This window comes from Callospermophilus lateralis, chromosome 13 (genome assembly GCF_048772815.1).
Source record: "Callospermophilus lateralis isolate mCalLat2 chromosome 13, mCalLat2.hap1, whole genome shotgun sequence".
Taxonomy (NCBI): Eukaryota; Metazoa; Chordata; class Mammalia; order Rodentia; family Sciuridae; genus Callospermophilus; species Callospermophilus lateralis.
Genome location: NC_135317.1, coordinates 59,154,869 through 59,175,228, shown reverse-complemented (window position 1 = coordinate 59,175,228; position 20,360 = coordinate 59,154,869). Strand labels below are relative to the sequence as shown.

Sequence of the window (20,360 nt, the reverse complement as noted above, 5' to 3'; positions counted from 1 at the left end):
AATGTCCATAATATGCAAATCTTTAGAGACAGAAAGTAGATTAGTGGTTAACAGATGCTAAAAGGGATGGATGAATGAGGGCTGGGGTAAAGAAAGGGGTTTAAGTGTTTATTTTTGGCATAAAGAAAATGCTCTGAAATTGTGGCAATGGTCACACAACCGTGTGATTATAATAAAACCATTAAACTGAATACTTTTAAGTGGGTAAACCAAGTAAATCTCAGTAAAGCTGTTAGAGGGAGAAAAAGAAAAGAGCATCATGCCATGAATATGTTGTCTCAGAACTGTTTATAATACAAAGTTGAAAAATCCATTTTTCATATGAAAAATACTTAAATTGATGATTATCTCTGAGTGATAGGATTTTAGGTGTTCTTATGTTCTTCATGCTTTTCCATACTGCTTAAATTATTTATAAGCAGAGCACACAACTTTATAATCACAAGAAAAGAATTTTCTGGAGTAACAAATGGCTATACTGGAAATAAGAGTTTTTATTAGCAAGAATGGCTCTTGCTAGACAGAATACTAAATGGCTCTAGTTTCTGACAAAAGAATTTCACATAAGCAAAGAATGATGTTACCCCAATGATAATATCAATGTGATCTTAAAAATCTGGAAGGACTGCAGTGTCAGTACCAGATACCTTTTCCAAATACCAGAGCTGATGTGAAACAGGTGCATAACAGCTTTTCTGAAACAAGGCTGCTTTCCAACAGAAATCAAAACCAAAGGCATTTCTTACATGACTTTGAATATACATCCACTCAGGATGGTTTACCAAAACTCAGAACTGTCCTAGTTAAAGCTGTCTCCTTTTCCAGGAAACCCCATTGCCTTTGTTCTCTTCTTCCTCTCTGTACAATAATTCATAATACTTTTAAGAAGTTGCTTACCAAGAAGCAGTCTCTATCTAAAAACAGGACAGCTAATGTCTAAATGATAAAGAGGTCTAAATTTACTTTCTGAAATTAAAAAAAAAAAAAAAGTCAAATTTTATCAAAAGAATAGCTTTGTTGAACACATTTAAAAATCAAATTGTGTTTACCTTACATGGGATTTATTAAAAAGAATTAAATATAAATTATTGGTGTGGGTTGTCAGAAAGGACATTTAAAAAAAACTGTTCTACAAACTGACCATTAATAAACTTGATCTCTGCAATATATCCATAACAATATTTATTATCCTACTCTTTTAAAAATATATTACCTTATAATTTGTAGGTCATAAATTTTGGTACAAATTTTGGTTCACTATTTCAAATAACGATGGTATGTTTTAGATGAAAAATCAGTATACTCAAAGAAATGAAAAAAAGAAATCACATAGGTTGCCAAACATAAAGAAAAAAAAATTAAAGAGAAAGTTGAACTGGGAGTGCCATATTCTTGCTCTTAAGAATCAATAAATGTTACTCAGTAAAACATTTTATTTTCAGGAAAACTATGTATAAAATAGTATAATGTTTTAAATGATATTTTTAGTAGTTTAGTTCAATCAATAGGCTTAATGGTTTACTTTCTTCATTAAAACTTTTCCACATTAAATCTCAGTCTTTTACTGACCACTTTCACAAAGTGAGATACTAAATCAGCAACAATGCATTTTTTATTTAAAAGCACAATAAAATATGGTGGGACAGTGCTGTAATACTAGCAAGAGCCCAGAAGGAAAACACAATATGAAACCCAATACCAAGTTGTAGGATCTAAGATCTTTCCAATTTATTGTGAGTGCTAAATTATATAATGACTCGTCTATTTAGAATCATCTGTCCGCCTCACTAGACTTGGCACAAACCAGGTTCAGGCCATTTTACATGGACTCAGATAAAACCAAAGGTAATATTTGTGCCATATTTATATTCCTATTACCAGCAACTATCATAATGTTTAGCACATAAAAAGTAATCAATACATTTGTTTAAGCTGGGTTTTTACAGAATTGATGCAATGTAAGAACTCACTGAAGATACACTATTTGCTAGCTGTATTTCTTCTAAGTACTGTATTTTATACACCTAAATAATACAGATGGAGGGGGAAGATAGTAACCATGAGAGTCAATGAATCTTTATATTAAAAAAGGTACAAGGAAAATATAGAAGATCAGTAACATTTAAACAAAAATATGGGAAATAAAATTTTATTAAAACAATATTTTTGTGGAGAGAACAGTGGGAATAATGTAAAGCAACAACCCAGAAAAATCTAAACTTGAGTCTTAAGGAACTGTAAGGTTGAGATCCCATAAATTTTCAGGGGTGGGGGATAGTTTTCAAAGCAAGAAAGAAGAACAATTCTCACAGCTACTTTACAGACTAAACAGAGTCAACTCAAGACAAAATTCTTTCCCAAGACCTCCCACAATTACCATCAGAAGGCAGGGCAAGGAGTGATGCTAAAGGAGAGAGTGCCTTTAGAAAGGCATGGGCCACCTTTCCACTCCAATAACTTTATAGTGAACTTGTTTTAAACAAGTCAAGACTCAGCAAGGCAGCTAGAGGGATCATATAATCACTCTGCACAAGAAGATGAAATGCATGAGAAATGCTGATGCAATGTTTTAAACAACACTTACTCAAACTCATATGAATTAAAGGTTAAATGTTGATAGAAATATCAATGCTGTGTTAATTGGCAATGTGGAAACAACAGAAAGCCTTTCTCTCCTCAGGAATGTAAAACTTGAAAATAAAAACACACTATCCAAACTAAGGCCAAAATACCTACTTAAAAAGGAAGTGATATAATTCAAAAAGAGTTCCCAAAAGCAAAAGTTCCCTTTGGAACAGTGAAATAATTGTGACTTTCTTAAGAACAGAATTATACAGACTCAAATGGCTATTTATATAAATAATATTATAATTATTATGGTATTAAATATACTTAAAATCTGTTCATACATTTTAGTCTAGATTAAATGAGACTATAAGCTACATTTCCAAAAAATATGTATGTCTATGGCCTGATGCAAGAGACTTCAAATAATTTGATTATTATGTGCAAGTAAGTGCTACCATATTAGCATTGTCAATGATTTCGACTATCAAATTTATTTATACAGTCCAGAAGTTAACAGTCTAAAGTGAAAAAAGGAAGTAATAAACATATACCACAAAGCTCAGGATACTAAAAGAAGAAAGACGAAGTGCAAGGGCACAGGTACATGAGAGTGTTCACATAATTGGTGGCGGGGGGGGGGGGGATCAGGTGTTGTGGTTTAGGTATGAGGTGTCCCCCAAAAGCTCATATGTTAGACAATGCAAGAATTTTTAGAGATGAAATGAATGGGTTATGAGAGCCTGAAGTTAATCCACTGATATGGATTAACTGGGTTATAACTGGAAGCAGATTAGAAAAGGTGGGTCACTGGTGACATGTCTTTGGGTTTATATTTCATCCCTGGTGAGTGGAGCTTTCTTTCTCTCTCTCTCCAGTACCAAATAAAAAAATAAGTATAATGAAAGGGTCATTTTGAGGTCTCTTCAAAGGGTTCAAGGGGGAATGCTCAAAGATCCTTGAGACACCCTTTCTAAAACTTAAGTGAGGGTTTGAAATTCAAGATTCCTGATTCTACATCTGGTTCAGCTCAAAAGAAAAATCAAAATATGCAAAATCACCAAGTACAGAGTACTCTAGGCATTAATCTCTCTTATAATGAGGAGGTCTATGGATTTTAAGAGGATTAGCTATAATTAAATATTCTCTCAAACTTTCCTTTTTTAAAAAATATTTATTTTTTAGTTTTAGGTGGACACAATATGTTTATTTTATTTTTATGTGGTGTTGAGGATCAAACCCAGTGCCCCACGCATGCCAGGCGAGAGTGCTACCGCTTGAGCCACATCCCCAGCCCTCTCAAACTTTCCTTTTAATGACTGAGAATTAGATATGGAATAATTTAAACATCAAAGATAAATGGAATAATATAATGGAATAATATAAATGAAATAATATAAACATCAAAGATAATTCTAAACCCAACAAATGGCAAGAATTTGATATATAATTCTCACATCCATCCACAGTCATTTTCTGGTCCCAATTCTAGTCAAGAACTTCATATAAGTTCTTGTGGGTGAATGAAAGATAAGAAAAGGAGACTAAGGGAAATGAAGAAAAAGGAGACTAAGAGAAATGAAGAATGAGGAAATGAGAATAAGGGAATGAGAATTTGGCCCTAACCCATCCATTGTAGGTAAAGAATACACACATATATATTCTCCCTTGGGAGAACTGAGACATTAGTCACACAAATCATTTTTCTCACAGCTTAATTTTTTCATGAACCCTAACTTAGAAGGTTAACTACACTGTGTTGAAAATTGAGGCTTTGAGATATAACAGGTAGGGCATAGGAATTGAAAGCCTGACCCAGTAGTTCCCAATCTTTTCAACAGATAGAGGTCCTTTTATTATATTAACTAACCCCCTTGAACTTGACATTTATAGTGAATCTGTCCAAAGAAACTGTATTCATGATTAATCTTTATTCTTTCACAAGTAATCAAAGACAGCTTAGTTTTTAAGCTAATAGGTATCACAGTAATGTATTGCTCATTTAGTGGTCTAAAATACTGAAAATTAACTCAGGTCTACTTCCTGTGAGTACTAAGTTGAACTCCTCTACTCAGAACAGAATTATATTATTTACAAAGGAAAAGGAGATTCACACATATTATACAAGCTAACTCTGTTAATAAAAATACTAAATGATGGGTTTAACATATTGTTTCTCTAATTCTACTTTAATGTCAACTTAAGAAATTAATAAAATGTCTTTACCAAATTGTGAGCTCTTTAAAGCCAGAATGGTGTCTATGTAACCTTTATAAAATAAAATGTGAATTCAGGCTCACAGTAAAATTCAAACTTTCACTGAACTACATTTGTATTTTTCACCTATTCCTCCAAAACTACTGGCTTTCTTCATATTGCCAAAATAATTTTAAGTACCACATCATATTCAAACAAGCATGATACTATCCCAGAGCATTTATTGACATATGGAAATGGACAGCCAGATTTCTTTAGTGCAATCATACACTATTGGTTTCCATTTTAACTCCTGATTCTATCACTTTTTAACTTTTCTTCTTAATGTTTACTATTTCTGCCTTCATTTAGGAACTGAATGCTTGTCTCATAGCCTCCAGTAGTTGCCTTTTCAAACCATGGTTAGCTTTCAAGTACAGCTTTGCTTATATTATCCGTCTTGGTCAAAAAATTCACACTAATCTCTGGAACCCACAGATCTCAAAGGCCCTTCTTGATCTGACTTACCTTTCTGAATTTATTTTCTCAGGTGAAACTTTTTCCTGATCTACAAACATGTCTCATTCTTCCCAGGCCATATATGCCTTTCTCCCTCATCTTGCTTGTTATCTTTTGTCTGTCTTTTGAGAGCTGGCTCAAAAAGCCACTTTGTCATTTTGCCACATTCCCTGTTGCTCAAGTGAGAAGAAAGTTCATCTCTTTTTATACCACACAGCAATTTGTCTATCTGTAGATATGATTTTTCCCTCTTGTGTTATGACTGTGTCTTATTTCCCCTATAAGAATAGAAGATTCTTAAGGAAACACTTGTGTCTAATTTTCCCTTTGCATACAGATGCATTCCAATGATAGTGAATTAACTTTCAATGAAAACCCCCATAAAATATGTCTTTTTTTTTTTTTTTAAGAGGGAGAGAGAGAGAGAATTTTAATATTTATTTTTTAGTATTTGGCGGACACAACATCTTTGTCTGTATGTGGTGCTGAGGATCGAACCCGGGCCGCACGCATGCCAGGAGAGCGCGTCACCACTTGAGCCACATCCCCAGCCCCTAAAATATGTCTTTACCAGGAAGTAAGGACAAAAGAGGAAGTTGGAGAAAATAGTGAAAAATTTCTACTTCTACCTTTTATTTCTCTAAATAAGTTAACCTGCACCACAAAATCTTCTTTTTTTTTTCAAACATTAGCTATTTTAATAGTTTGAGAATACTTCTGCCCTTGCCTCATTTAATTCCCATAATGAAATGATTCCCTGATAGTATTCTCACTATCCTTATCATATCTATAAAGAAACAGCTTTAGAGGCAGCAACCTGCTAACAGAGACAAAACTGCAGACTTTTGACTTCAAATTCAAGTTATTTCCACTATCATGAGAAATAACTTAAAATTTTGCTAAAAACCACAAAACTAAAAGTTTTTTTCTCTCTTTACTTACCCTAAAATGACTTCACTCAAAATCCTTTTTAAGATCTTGAATTTAAAGGCAGAGAAATGTAATAAAAATGTTATCAGCCTTTAGAAGATCCAATCCCTTTTATGCTTCCCTTTCAAGGTTTTGTCTGACTTTAGAAAAGTCCCATCTTTCCATGTCCCTAACTGGAAACTGGAAATGACAGTAGACATTTTAATCTTGCATATTGTGAAAACTGTGGTGAATAAATGAAGAAAACTGTGGAAGAAGTATGAGAACGAAGCAGGACATGATGGCACCCACAAAAAAAGGGTGTCCCAAAATCATGGAATTTGCAGGGAAATGGATGGCACTAGAGCAGATTATGCTTAGTGAAGCTAGCCAATCCCTAAAAAACAAATACCAATGTCTTCTTTGATATAATGAGAGCAGGGAGGAAGAGCAGGAAGAAAAGATTAATATTAAACAGAGACATGAGGTGGGAGGGAAAGGGAGAGAAAAGGGAAATTGCATGGAAATGGAGGGAGACCCTCATTGCTATACAAAATTACACATAAGAGGTTGTGAGGGAAATGGGAAAATAAACAAGGAGAGAAATGAATTACAGTAGATGGGGTAGAGAGAAAAGATGGGAGGGGAGGGGGGGATAGTAGGGGATAAGAAAGATAGCAGAATACAACAGTTACTTATAGGGCATTATGTAAAATTGTGGATGTGTAACCGATGTGATTCTGCAATCTGTATTTGGGGTAAAAATGGGAGTTCATAACCCACTTGAATCTAATGTATGAAATATGATATGTCAAGAGCTTTGTAATGTTTTGAACAACCAATAAAAAAAAAAGGGTGTCCCACCCACCCAATCCCTAAACCTGTTTACTCATTTAATCCTGATGAGCAACTAGATCTCATCTGTTTCAAAACTATTATTTCTCTAGTAAGATTAGTTCATTTAAGAAACCTAAAAATGAAAGCAAAAAATTCAAGGTTATCTTTGCAATGAATCTTTTCCAGATGCAAATTTATATAATTTCATAAAAGCCATATTAACAATGTACCCCAAATACAGTGTATCAAAAACCAAATTTGTTATTCACCATAAATACTTCCTCTACAGCCATTTCCCACTCACTTCCTCTCTACTCTGGTTAATGGTACCATCTTCACCAGTGGCCCAAATTGTTACACGTAGTTGTCATCTCAAAATATTCTTTCTTGGCATTACATCTTACTGACATGGTAAGAAGAAATTGACTAACTGAGGACACATGCAAAAGGCTAGAACTACGCCTTCACAGACAGAGGAGGCACAAAGTAAAATTTGGTCACTTCCTCTTCACTCTGTTCCTTTTCTCTCTCTACCATGTCACCAATATCATCACAATTGGTTTTCATGATGTAACCTGGCAGTGGAACCAGTCCATCACACTTGTCCTAAAACACAAACCTGATCATACCAAACATTCATTGAACACTCTTCAATGACTCTTTATGATAAAATTCATACTACTACTTGGCAAGAACAATAGCCCTTCACAACCTTTCCAGTCGTTTCTTTTGGGATTCACACCATATAATTTTTCAGGGCCAAACCACAACATAGTTTATCTGTTATTTCCCAACTGTTCCACATTCTCATGTATCCAAGTCTTTCTAAAATGCTTTATCACTGATGAGGTCTAATCCCTTTTCAAATAACAGTTCAAACATCTTATCCTCAAAGCTTTCCCTTGCTCTAGAATTTTCTTTGGTATGCCAAAAGCCTTTCTTCATACTCCATTCACAGTCTGCATCCTAATTTTGCTGGCCTTCTTTCTAGCTAGCTCCAGCCCAGTTATGAAGTTGTGGAAGGGAAGGGATAGACTTTATCATGTTAGTATCATTCCAGTGCCTACCACAAAACTTATATCCAAAACCTGTTAGCTGATGGCGTTTTTCTGTGACAGAAGCATGATACTGCTCCCATGAATATCATCAATCTAAAAGACTGGAAAATAAGATTAGTATTATACACAAACTATTTCTAGAAACTTCTTGAGATTTTAAAATCCAATTAATTCCAAACACATTACCAAGAGTTTCAATAATTCTGACAATAAAAGTCACATAAACATTCACCCTGGAAGGAACATCAGACCAAATTACCACTAAAGGAGAAAAAAAAATGAAGTCTCAATACTTATTATAAAATCTGATAAAAATTTTAATCACAAGGAAACATCTTTGACTATGCTCTCATTGACAAAAAAATAGAAAAATAAATCTAGCAAAAGTTGTATTTTAGCTAATGGTATTTTAAGGTTTTCCTTCTGGAAAGCTATGCTTCATCTAGACTGAGTAGAACAAAAGCAGAATAATCTTGCTAGCTATGTATATCATTTTCTTTTAAAAAATGTATTTAAAAAGTATTCCCATTTCTAAATGATTTAAGCCTTTTACAAAATAAAACATTGTGCGAATTTATCTCCAACAATCATCATAAGGACTGACAATGCAGTTTTACATAACCCATAACTATTATCTACAAAAACTTAAAGATGTATATGATAAATAATAAAATGAAATTATCAGTCTGAATAGTACAATTGTTTAAAATGGAATCAATTTCCACTGGAGAAAAGATATACTGTAGCATTTGGTCTAAAAGGAAGAGCACTAATTCAGCTCTTTTTCAAAAATGTTAGTACATGTGATGTTTTTTTTAAATTCCAAATATAACTCACTGTATTTAGCACCTCCTGTACTTTCCAGTATATTAGATAATTGCACACCATGTTAAAAACAAAATAAAGGAAAACATTCTGCCACCCACCCTTTTCATAAAAAATGATTCTCTCTCTCTCTCTCTCTCTCTCACACACACACACACACACACACACACACACCATCTTGTAAAGGTCTGAACAACTAGACTCAAAGGAAGATGCTTTTCCTTAACTTAAAAGAAATTGAGGATTTAGAGGACTTGGGAGATAGGAAAGGGGAAGAGGAAAGTAGGATTGTGTGATTGTTGGTTTTGCCAAGAAAAATGGATAATTTTCATATCCTCCTCTAAAGAACCATACAGGTAGGCACCTTCGTGGCAGTGGGCCTAAACTCTTCGTTAATCAGAAAAACACCTTTGTAGGGGAGGGAGTGGTTGCATTTATACACCGAGCTTCAGCAAAAGATTTTGTTTTAACAAAGGTGTCCACAATTTAAAAGTCTGAAAATCACAACGACAGTAGTTAATATTGACAACACTTAAAATAAAACAAAAACAAACATTAAATACTGGAAAATGGTTTTTAAAAAACTGGTAAAACATTATAAAATAAGTAAGACTGATGACTGTAGTTGCTTTTCTTTTATGAAAGAGTATATTCTTTTGTTTCTGATCAGTTTTATTGGGCTATTTGTTTAGGGAAAAGACATGCAAATTAAGCCTTTTCAACTTGGTTTTGGCAAAAAAAGACAGTAGACAATTTCAGCAGGGAATTGGCTGGGAACCCAATGCAAACAGTTTTGGCAGGGGGAGATATGAGCATACTGAGAAGTGATATTATTTGGTATGTTTGTTTAGTGAATGGGAGGGAATCTAAATAATAATACTGCAGTAAGAAACATACATGTTCTACTTTAATCTACACAAGAAACTATAACCCTTTCCAAGGACACTCTTGCTGATTCTTAACATCAACCTCTTTCCATGTTCCTACTTCTGGGGCCAGTTAATACCATAAAAAATAAGAAATTAATGTTTAAAGTAATTTATGAAAACAGGGATTTCCTAAATATATCAGACTATTTAGAACACTGACCAGTATAATGTTTTGCTTTCTCCAGTGGAAAAAAACTAAAGAATCAAAAGCTTGTTTGCCAGTGACTTGATCCACAATGCAGAGATGTTTAACATGGATCAGCTCCTCTCACCATTATTTTCCTCTATTTTTTTGGAGGGGGAGGGGTAGGGGGTAGAAGGGATTGAACCAAGGAGCACTTAACCACTGAGCCACATCCCCAACCCCTTTTATGTTTTATTTAGAGACAAGAGTTTCACTAAATTACTTAGGGCCTTGCTAGGTTGCTGAGACTGGCTTTGAACTTGTAATCCTCCTGCCTCAGACTCCTAAACCACTGGGATTACAGGCATGTGCCAACCCCATTATCTCTGTCTCCTTAATCCCTAGTATTATTGGTTGAGACTGTGACAGAAAAGAGAGTATCAAAATCATCTAAGAAGAACTCTATTAATTTTTTTTTCTTTTTGGCAGACCAAAATGCTTCTGTAGCTAGTGAAATGATGGGTGAGTCTCCTGTTTTGCCAATCTTTCTATATGTGAAACATTGTTTCTTAATGAGTTTACAAGAGGATATAACTGAGCCAGGCCTGTAATCCCAGCAACTCTGGAGGCCAAAGCAGGAGGATCCCAAATTCAAAGCCAGCTTCAACATCTTAGACCCTAAGCAACTCAGGGAGACCCCATCTCAAAATTAAAAAAAAAAAAAAAAAAAAAAAAAAAAGTAAGAAAAATTTAAAAGGCCTGGGATAAGGCTCAGTGATTAAACTTCTCTGGGTTCAATCCCCAGAGAATAAATTAAATTTTAATGAAAGAATGTAATTGTGTCTTTTCACATTAAGACAATTACAAAGGATCAGCATTATTATCATTTGCACTTTGCAAGCAAACTATGAGACTATTTACTGATAAAAACAATCCTTTCTATTTGATTAAAAAAAAAAACAAGACAAACATTCTTTTGAACTATGCTAAACAATATTGAATTCCTAATATCAATCTGAAGACTCAGAAATAAAAATAATGGTAGTCTGTGTCAAACATGGATAAGATAAATATTATCATACTTATATTTTCTGAACTGTGGAATTGACCTATTTAATAAAATATTAAGAATCACAACTATAGCTTCTTCCCTATGGTAAAACTAAGGTGAATAAAAGCAATTCTATACTTTCTATAGATAAAATAAAATACTGATGCCTTCAAGAAAAGCAGTGACTTATCAAGAGAGAATACAGACTTTCCTATGCTCTTTTCAATAACTAGAGACAAATCATAATGAGTTCCAGTGGTTTATTTCCTCAAAATAAATAAAACATGATAAGGTACAAGTTACCTATAGATATTGATTTCCTCTCAAAAGAAGATCTAATTTAACTTATGTACAAGAAGAACAACATTAAAGTTTCTGTACGATCCCAAAATTCTTGCTCTAAATGTCACATGTGAAGTAGACTAACACATGAACTAAATGTTTAAATCCCCCTTTTGGAATAAGGCAAGGTATAAATATAACCTATTTATAATAGATTTTAAAATTTTATACCTTCCACAAAATATCGAATTTTTGTCTGAATAACTCTTCCTATTAAAAGATATAAATTCTGCTCATAAAGGAGTTATATGATTAGAATCATTACTGAACACACAATACTGGAAAGAGTAATCATTTGCATTGTTTTTATAATGTAACATTCATTTTTCAAATTATAAAATCTATTTTCCCCAAAGAAATAAGCACACACTGGTGTATTTCTTTCTATTTCATAAACCAAACAAAACTGAGCTTATCCCTGACACAAATACAGCTTTAAACCCTAAGGTTTTTAAGTGAATTATTCATAAACATCTTCTAAGCAATAGGCAGCATCAGAAGAAATGCAATTCCCAGCTTGTACCACCTGAGGGCACTCCTCAAACTTCAAATAACTTTCGGAATTAGGTTTTAATCTCCAAGGAAGGAGAACTTGTACTACTTGAAGTTCATGGGCTCAGTAGTGGCTTAAAAAATGTGTTTCAGAAAAAGTGTGTTTCCTCATAAAAAAGTAAAAAAAAAAAAAAAAACATAAATATGCATTATTCTTTCCTACTGTATGACCTCATGTTCTAGCAATAAAAATTGAATTGTTACAGCAGGAGATACCAAACTAAATAACTTCATATGTGAAGGTTAAAAACTAAGTAAACTCAAAGGATCATCCTTCTAGACTATTACTGTCAACACATAAGTTCACATTTTTGTAGAAAATAAAAGAAATTCAAGAATTACTTGAAATAAATATATCATTTAAAGGCTGACAAAAAGATTTGCTTCAATGTATCCAAAGCACTTCAGTTTAAGAACACAAGGAAAGTACAGATACCTTACCTGCTTCCTGTGAATTTAACACTTCTAAGGCATGCATCATGGCACTTGCGAAGACATTGGCATCCTCTTTGCTGCCAAAGTTGAGACCATACACCTGCCTGGCATCTCGCCATTGGTGGAAGGTTTGTGTAGCTTGATTGTACTTCAACCCTTTAGGAATGGCACAATTTATCACAACCTAAAAGACAATAATTATTTATAAAGATCAAGATAATAACTGGCAAAATCAAGGAGATAGACAAATCCTAACTACATACTCACTCAAATTTATTCCTAATATACCTTGTCAAAAATGGTTAAACAGTAATATAGAGTCAAAGCAATTTGCTGTTCTAAGTCTGACAGAAGTAAATCCATCTGATGGTTAAAAAATAAATCAACAAAACAGCCGGGTGTGGTGGCCCACGTCCAGCAGCTTGGGAGGGTGAGGCAGGAGGATCCAGAGTTCAAAGCAAATCTCAGCAACAGCGAGAAACTAAGCAACTTAGTGAGACCCTGTCTCTAAATAAAATACAAAAAAGGGCTGGGGATGTGGCTCCGTGGTTGAGTGCCCCCTGGATTCTATCCCTGGTAACCCCCCCCCCAAAAATATATACATACATATATATGACATTATGTTTGATAAACGTATCTGCCTTTTCTTTAAAATAACCTTTATAAGAACCACCCATTTGTTGCATGCAGTTAAGCTTCATTCATTTTCACTGCTTTATATGGTATTCCTTTGTATAAGTTGTGTTTATTTACTCATTTGCCCATTAATGAACATTTGGACTATCTGTAGTTTGGGGTTACTACAAACAATGATATTATGAACATTCTACTAAATGTCTTTTGGTATACACTAACATACATTTTTGATGGGTATATACCCAGAGGTAGAATTAGCACAGGCCATATGCATGTTCAACTTGAGTAGAAAACTCCAAGTAGCTTTCTAAATTGGTTGTTATCAATTCACTCTCACAGCCACATACAACAGTTTGTGCTACTCAACATGCCACACAGTATCACAACTGGTAACGGTGGTTTTTATTTTAGCAATTCTTTTTTTGGACACAACATCTTTATTTTATTTTTATGTGGTGCTGAGGATCAAACCTAGAGCCCCGCACATGCCAGGCAAGCATGTTACAGCTTGAGCCACATCCGTAGCCCCACTTTATTTTAGCAATTCTGAGGTACGACTATTTTATTATTATGTTTTAGCCTGTGCTTCCCTGATTATTAATGAGGTACTTTCCCTGTACTATCAAGATATCTTCTTTTGTGAATACTTGCTTAAATTAATAAATCTCTAGCCCATTTTTCTCCTGAGTTGTCCATCTTTTCCTTCATTGATTTGTACATGCATTTTGTACATTCTGCATTGTGGTAAATTATCTCTTTCCATTCCATAACTTACCTTTTCACCCTTAGAAGTGTGTTGATGAACAGAAGTTATTCACTTCTATTCAGTTCAAATTAGTGATCTTTTCCTTTATATTATTAATACTTGTTTATGTCCTGTTAGGAAATGTTTCTCAATCCCAAGGTCATAAAAATGTAATGCCAACTTATATAAGCTCTATTGTTTTACCTTTCACATTTGCATCCCAATCCAACTGGAATTGATTTATGCCTATGATGTGATATAGGGTTCAAGTTCCTATTTGTTTCAATATGGCTGTCCAGTTGATTCAATTCATCTGTAACTGTGCTGCAGGCTTAATTTTTTTCATAAATCAAGTGTCCTTATGACTCTATTTTGCCCTAATGGTCAATATCCCTAACTTTTTGCCAACACAATAGTGCCTAATGCCACTTCAAAGGCCACTGCAGTTTGTTCTCTTATTTCATTCCTTAATATTACTTTGGCTATTCTCAGTTCTTCATGTAAAGCTATCAATTCATACTCTGGTTGTCAATTTCCACCAATAATTTTTGGGATTTTGATTAAGATAGAACTGATCAATCTATAATACCATAAAATTAATCTAACTGATGAATATCATATACCACCCTCTAATTATTTTGTATTTAATGCTTGATAGAGGTCTTGAACACTTTTTATTAATTTTGTTAGGTATCTGATAAATTATAACCTGAGGATTTTTACATAATGATAATGTACCCAGCTTTGTTAAAATATTTATTAATTCTAATCTATTATTAACCTAATATATTTATAAATTCTAACTATTTTAATCTACTAATAATCCTAATGATTATATTCAGGTCCTCCCCCCCACAATTATATAACCATGTCATCCAAAATAAACATCAGCTTTATTTCTTCCTTTCCAATTCTTATATATTTTAATTCTTTTTCTTACCTTCATATACTGACTAGGAACTGAAATCCAACGCTGAAAAGGCATAGTGATATCAAGTATCTTTTCCTCTGAACTGATATTAGAGGGGAAATTTTCTCAAATTCACCATTAAATATAATCTTTCTATAAATCATAATACTATAAATAATAAATCTATAAATCATAATACTTTTATACATAATTTTAATCAGACTTGGGAAGTACTCTGATTCCTTGAAAGCTATGAGTTTTCACCACGACTGCACGTTATCAAGAGTCTTTTGACATCTCTTGAGATGCCCATGTGTTTAGCTTTTCTTTTTTACTTGGCTTTACTTGCCTATTCTTTAATTCCTTCTGCGGGGAGGGGCTGGGAGATACTGTGGATTGAACCCAGGACCTCATGCATGCTCGTGAGCACTCTAACCACTAAACTGCATCCCCAATTCCATATGACAGCTTACTGTTTCTCAAAAGTCTTTTTTCCACAGACTTCTCTTAAAAGAGTTTAAGCTATAAGTACTTTACAGTGGTTAATATGATGGATACACACACACACACACACACACACACACAGAGTTTTCTTTGTATTTATCAAACTTAAGTTTTATAGCATTTCTAAGCTGATGTTCTTTCATCACTTTTAAAATTTTTGTTCACTGTCCCTTGGATTATTGTTTCAGTCTTATTCTTTCCTCTTCTCCTGGGACCCTATACATATATTCTATATTTTCTCAGTAGTCCATAAGTATCTTAGGTTTTTTTTTTTTTTTTTAATGTATCCCATCTTTGCTTAGATGCCTTGCCTTCAGTCTAAATAGTTCCTTTTGACCTGTATTCCAGTTCACCAATTATTTTGAATCTTTTCTAATTTGTTGTAAACCCCATCTATCACTGAGATGTTTAATAGCAGGCATCTCTCAACCATGATGGATTTTGCCCCAACTGGACTCTGTAGCTCTGAGTGAAATTCAGGTGTAGCCTCCAACCTGAGAAAGTCACCCAGCCCAGCAGGTGTCATGCTGGCAATCACAGGAAACCACTAAGCCTGTCTTGGGAGAAGAACCAGGCCTTCTGCGGCCCAGAAGGGGGTGGGAGAATGGAAAGCACAATTTGTGGCTCTGTAAAACCAGCTGCTACTTCCAAACCTAGAGTCCACACAATGATTTCTTTGTGAGTTTACTTCCTGGCCTCAGAATTCAAGTGAAAGTTTTAGAGCTAGCCTCTACCTTCTGGAGTTGGATTTTCAGGAGCCAACTGACTTCTGGAATTGTCTTGGAAGGATAGGTAAGAACAGGTCACTAATGTCTCACCTGAATAGCTTGTGTTTTATAAGCTACTGGGTATTATGCTGAGGTGAATCTTTTTTTTTTAATACTGTATTTTTTTTATGCATTTTGCAAAGTGATATTAACTGCTTTTATATAAGAAAAAACTCCTGGGCAATTCTGTTGCAAGGGTCTGATTTTATTTTGAAGCGCAAGTTTACATGAAATTTTGTATTTAGTTATGATTACTGATTGTCTGATTTTAAATTGTTGCCTTCTGGGACATCTTGTTAAAAAAAAAAAAAAAAAGGCATTTCTGATAATACCATTAACTAGATTACCCAGTAGGTCTATTCTATGATTGTTCTTTTTGTCTCTTTGTATGCCTGGTTATTTTGATTAAGTGTCAGACACTGGGTATAGACAAATATATAGAAATTTTGAGCCCTACAATGATGTTAAAATTCTTCCAGAGAAACTTACATTTGCTTTTGGCAGGCAGCTCAGAAAACTAACAGATTCAAATTATCTTTATCTATACAGTGATTGAAATAATTAGTGCCTGTAAAGGTCAGTCTAATTCTAAATCAAACTTCTTCCTACAGTATGGGCTTCTGGGTTCATGACCTGAGAGAATACAAAGACAATCCCCCCACTTCATTAGCAGAGCCTAAACTCTAATTTTGGTTATATTTGACCCAGATGTCAATCTTCCAAAACTCTGCTTGTATCCTCAGTCCCCTTTTTCAAAACTTACATTATGTCTCTAGGAGAACAGAGATCTTAGCCAGAAGAAAGCAGGGCTTACTTCTCTGGCTCTTTATTCTGTCAGATCACGGACCAATAATTCTTCACTGCCAGATAAACTCTCCAAATAGATTTTTTTCTTTTTAATATTCTATGCCTTTGCTTTAGTACTCAGACAGGTTTTACCTAAATTAACTTCCCCATCAATTCCCAAGTTTGAATTTATTTTTAAATCATAATAATCTCTTGAAGATATTATGTTAAGTAAAATAAGCCAGACACAAAAGGACAAATATGGTATATTTCCATTTATACTAATTACCCAGAAGAGTCAAATTTATAAAGACAGAGTAAGTAGTTACTAGGGGCTGGAGGAGGGGAAAATGCAATGTTATTACTTAATAGACAACAGTATTTCAGTCTGAGGTGATAAAAAAAAGTTGGGAGATGGCTGGTGGTGATGGCTGCTCAACAATGTGAATGTACTTAATGCCACTGAACACTTAAAAATGGTTAAGATAGTAATTTTAATGTTATGTATATTTTGTCACAATAAAAAATATATAGTGACCTCTTACTGTGTGGTTTTTATAAATACAGAGATGGGACCAAAAATCCTTAGCTACTAGAAACCCAAAGCCACCATAATTTCATAGTATTGGAAAATAATCCCATTATATGGCAAATTTATATTCCATTGGTTGAATGGCTTAAAAACAGCAGACAAGACAGAAAATAGGCTCTACTTAAGCTCTACTTAAGTTTTTAAATTTTCTGTATCCGAATGTGAGAAATAGGTAAAGACATTTTTTTGCTAGAATCAAATTATATTAGGTAAATTGTTCAATTCTTCCAACATAAAAATGGTTTAATTTGAATCAGTTGTTTCATTCATCTAACCTTTAAGAAGTAATAGCACTTAAGTAATCTTTAAAGAGGAAGTACATGTTTTCACTTAAAGATTTAAATGTCCATGAAGCATGTGATCATACTTCATCATAAACTTAAGCTCCATGCTTCTTCACACCCAGTGAGACTGATTCTGAATTGGTGATATATTCTGTCCTACATTTTTAGTCTGACCATAACAGAGTAAGCAGTGCAGCAAACACCTAAGCAAACACCTAGTTCCTTGAGACTTAGCTTAGTATTACTTTTGCCTATGAAGACCCATGACCCCTTTGCCAATCTTCTCTACACACTGGTGATTCTTTTATACTTCTGCTGTACTATGATTTGTATTTATCAAAACTGAAACATTTAACAGTATGTCTTTGCTTACAAACTTAACATTCACATTCTTTAATATTATCTTTCAAGGTCAGAAACTTTATATAAAACTTAGGTATTGCACCTAGACATATTAAGTACTTAATAAACATTAAATAGAAAATGAAATAATTTGAATATATTCCATTTTACAAATAAATGGTGGGTGGCTTTTTAAACAGTGATTACTACAGAAAAACTGTATGTTTTTAGTAAATTATAACAATGTGCTTCCACTGGCAACAACCATTAGGAGATGCAACAATGTACCTTGAAATGACAGGAAATCTATCATTCATTAGATTTATTCTCAGGTACATTATCATTTATTATTTTAGGTAGCATTCTTATAAAATTTTATTTTCTAATTGCTGATTGCTAGCTATACAAAAATGTTACTAATTTTTAAATACTGGTCTTGTATCTAATAACCCTGCTTAACAATCTTTCTAGTGTTTATAATTTATCTGCAGATACTTAGGATATTTTTTATACGGAGAATTACATCATTGATGAATAATAAGGCCAGCTGTCCCTTTCAATCCTTAAACCTTCTATTTCTTCATCTTTGAACTGCTAGGTTAACTAGAAGGTCCTCTGCAACACTAAATGAAAAGTGATTAAAGCTGAAACCTTAAATATATTCACAGTTTAATGGAAATGCTTTCAACATTGCACAATACAATAAAATATTTGCTGTACGTTTACATAATCCACATTATCAGCTTAAAAACTTTTATGATTAATTGGCTGAGAATTATTATGAATTGATGTGAATTTTATCAAATTGTCTTCCTGAATCTCTTGTTAAGCTGTGTCTATCCAAGGACAGCTTAGATGTCCCACGGTTTCTATATGTAGTAGCTTATCACTAAGGTCCAAGTATTATTTCCCAAATAATAGTGCTCATAATGACTTCATCTTACAGTCACAAATATTTAGAAGCGTGACTTTTAATTTTCAATTTCTTTTTTTGGGGGGGGGGATCGTGCTAGGGATCAAACCCAGGGACTTTTACCCACTAGGCAAGTAAGCTGTATCCTTGGCACTTAATATTTTAAGAAACACTTATTTGTCAAAATCCAAGTCACAGAACAGCTTAATTACAAATTTTTACTGTTTCATATAGAAATTTCCTGGCTCACACAAACATTTTTCTACTTATTTTTAAATATTCATTTTCTTTTCTGTCAACATACTTTCAGGACCATTAGTATTAACAATCATTAGTATTAACAAATGATCTATTCACTAACCCTTTACAGCTATTAATTCAGAATGCTGTATTAAAAAAATGTTCATCAATTTCTACAAAGTTTTAATTACACAGTTTTCATTTTTTTCTTTGTAATAGCATCTTAGGCAGTATTTGACTTGTGTCTGATGCAATCCACCACCAAAACACGGGGCTGAAGGAAAGACAAAGAGGAAAAAAAAACACTTGATACTGCCTGAACTGCCAAAGGAATAGAGGGGGCTCTCTTGGTATAGAGACTGGGGAGACACCAAAGGAAGGCCATGCAACACAGCAGGGAAACTGGAGTACAAAGGGCAAGGAGAGAAACTAGGGAGGAGAAAGAAGAGTGAAAGGGGAAGGAAGAGTAACTAAGAAAAAAAGGTAGCATGAGAAGGTCGAAAAAGGAGCAGGTTGAGATAGTCATCAGTAGATTCTGCCAATTTATTGTTTTTTTCTGTAGAATTGACTTTAGATGTGACAGTTTCTCTCCAGGAGTACATTGCATTTACTTTTATCAGCTGTCCCAACAGTTTCACATCTGTAACTGGTGTTTGTTAATAATTTATCAGCTGGAGTTGTGAGAGTTAAGTTGTAGTTTCCATTTCTAAGGAAAGTTCCTAAACCAGGTCATACAGAAACAAACTCCTTTGCCTCCCTGCCCTGATAGCAAGGATTTGTCTTAGTCTTCTTTTTATGGGATGTAGTCTCCCTGAGAATCCCAGTTTTTTGCATAGATTTCAGTTTCACAGCCCAAATTTAATAGGCCCATAAACCTTACATATGCATATGACAAACCAAAGTCCTTAGCTATTCCAGTTCACAATTTCCATCCTAAAACTCAAGGTACTACAGCATCTGTTAACACACTCTACTATCACTGTGCTAGTGGCAAACCTAGAGATCTACCTTTTTTAAGTAACACCTCAACTGGGCATTGAAAATTTGTTTTATTTTTCCTGCATGTATAGCAGAACAATTTTTACATCTGTTGATTCCAACATCTTTGGAAAATAATTTTTTCCCAAAAGTATTTTATAAATCTAAAATAAAAGTTTTTGCTGCTATTGGTATATAGTTAATTCTAATAATACCCTATCTACCTTTCCCTCAAGCTATTGCTCCTGATCTCTTAGGGACCAAGAAATCACATAATCAGATAATCCAGTTAGTTTTTCGGAAATACAGAGTAGAGAATTA

General features: G+C 33.8%; 1 protein-coding gene across 4 annotated transcripts in view; it reads right to left on the bottom strand.

The window, feature by feature from the left end:
- Enah (ENAH actin regulator) overlaps nt 1–20,360 on the bottom strand; it is a 141,989-nt gene that overhangs the window by 45,864 nt on the left and 75,765 nt on the right. For all 4 annotated transcript variants that reach the window (XM_076832464.1, XM_076832466.1, XM_076832467.1 and 1 more), the window contains exon 3: nt 12,349–12,526. In XM_076832464.1, the coding sequence (XP_076688579.1) occupies nt 12,349–12,526 (178 nt within the window). The remainder of the gene's footprint in view (nt 1–12,348; nt 12,527–20,360) is intronic.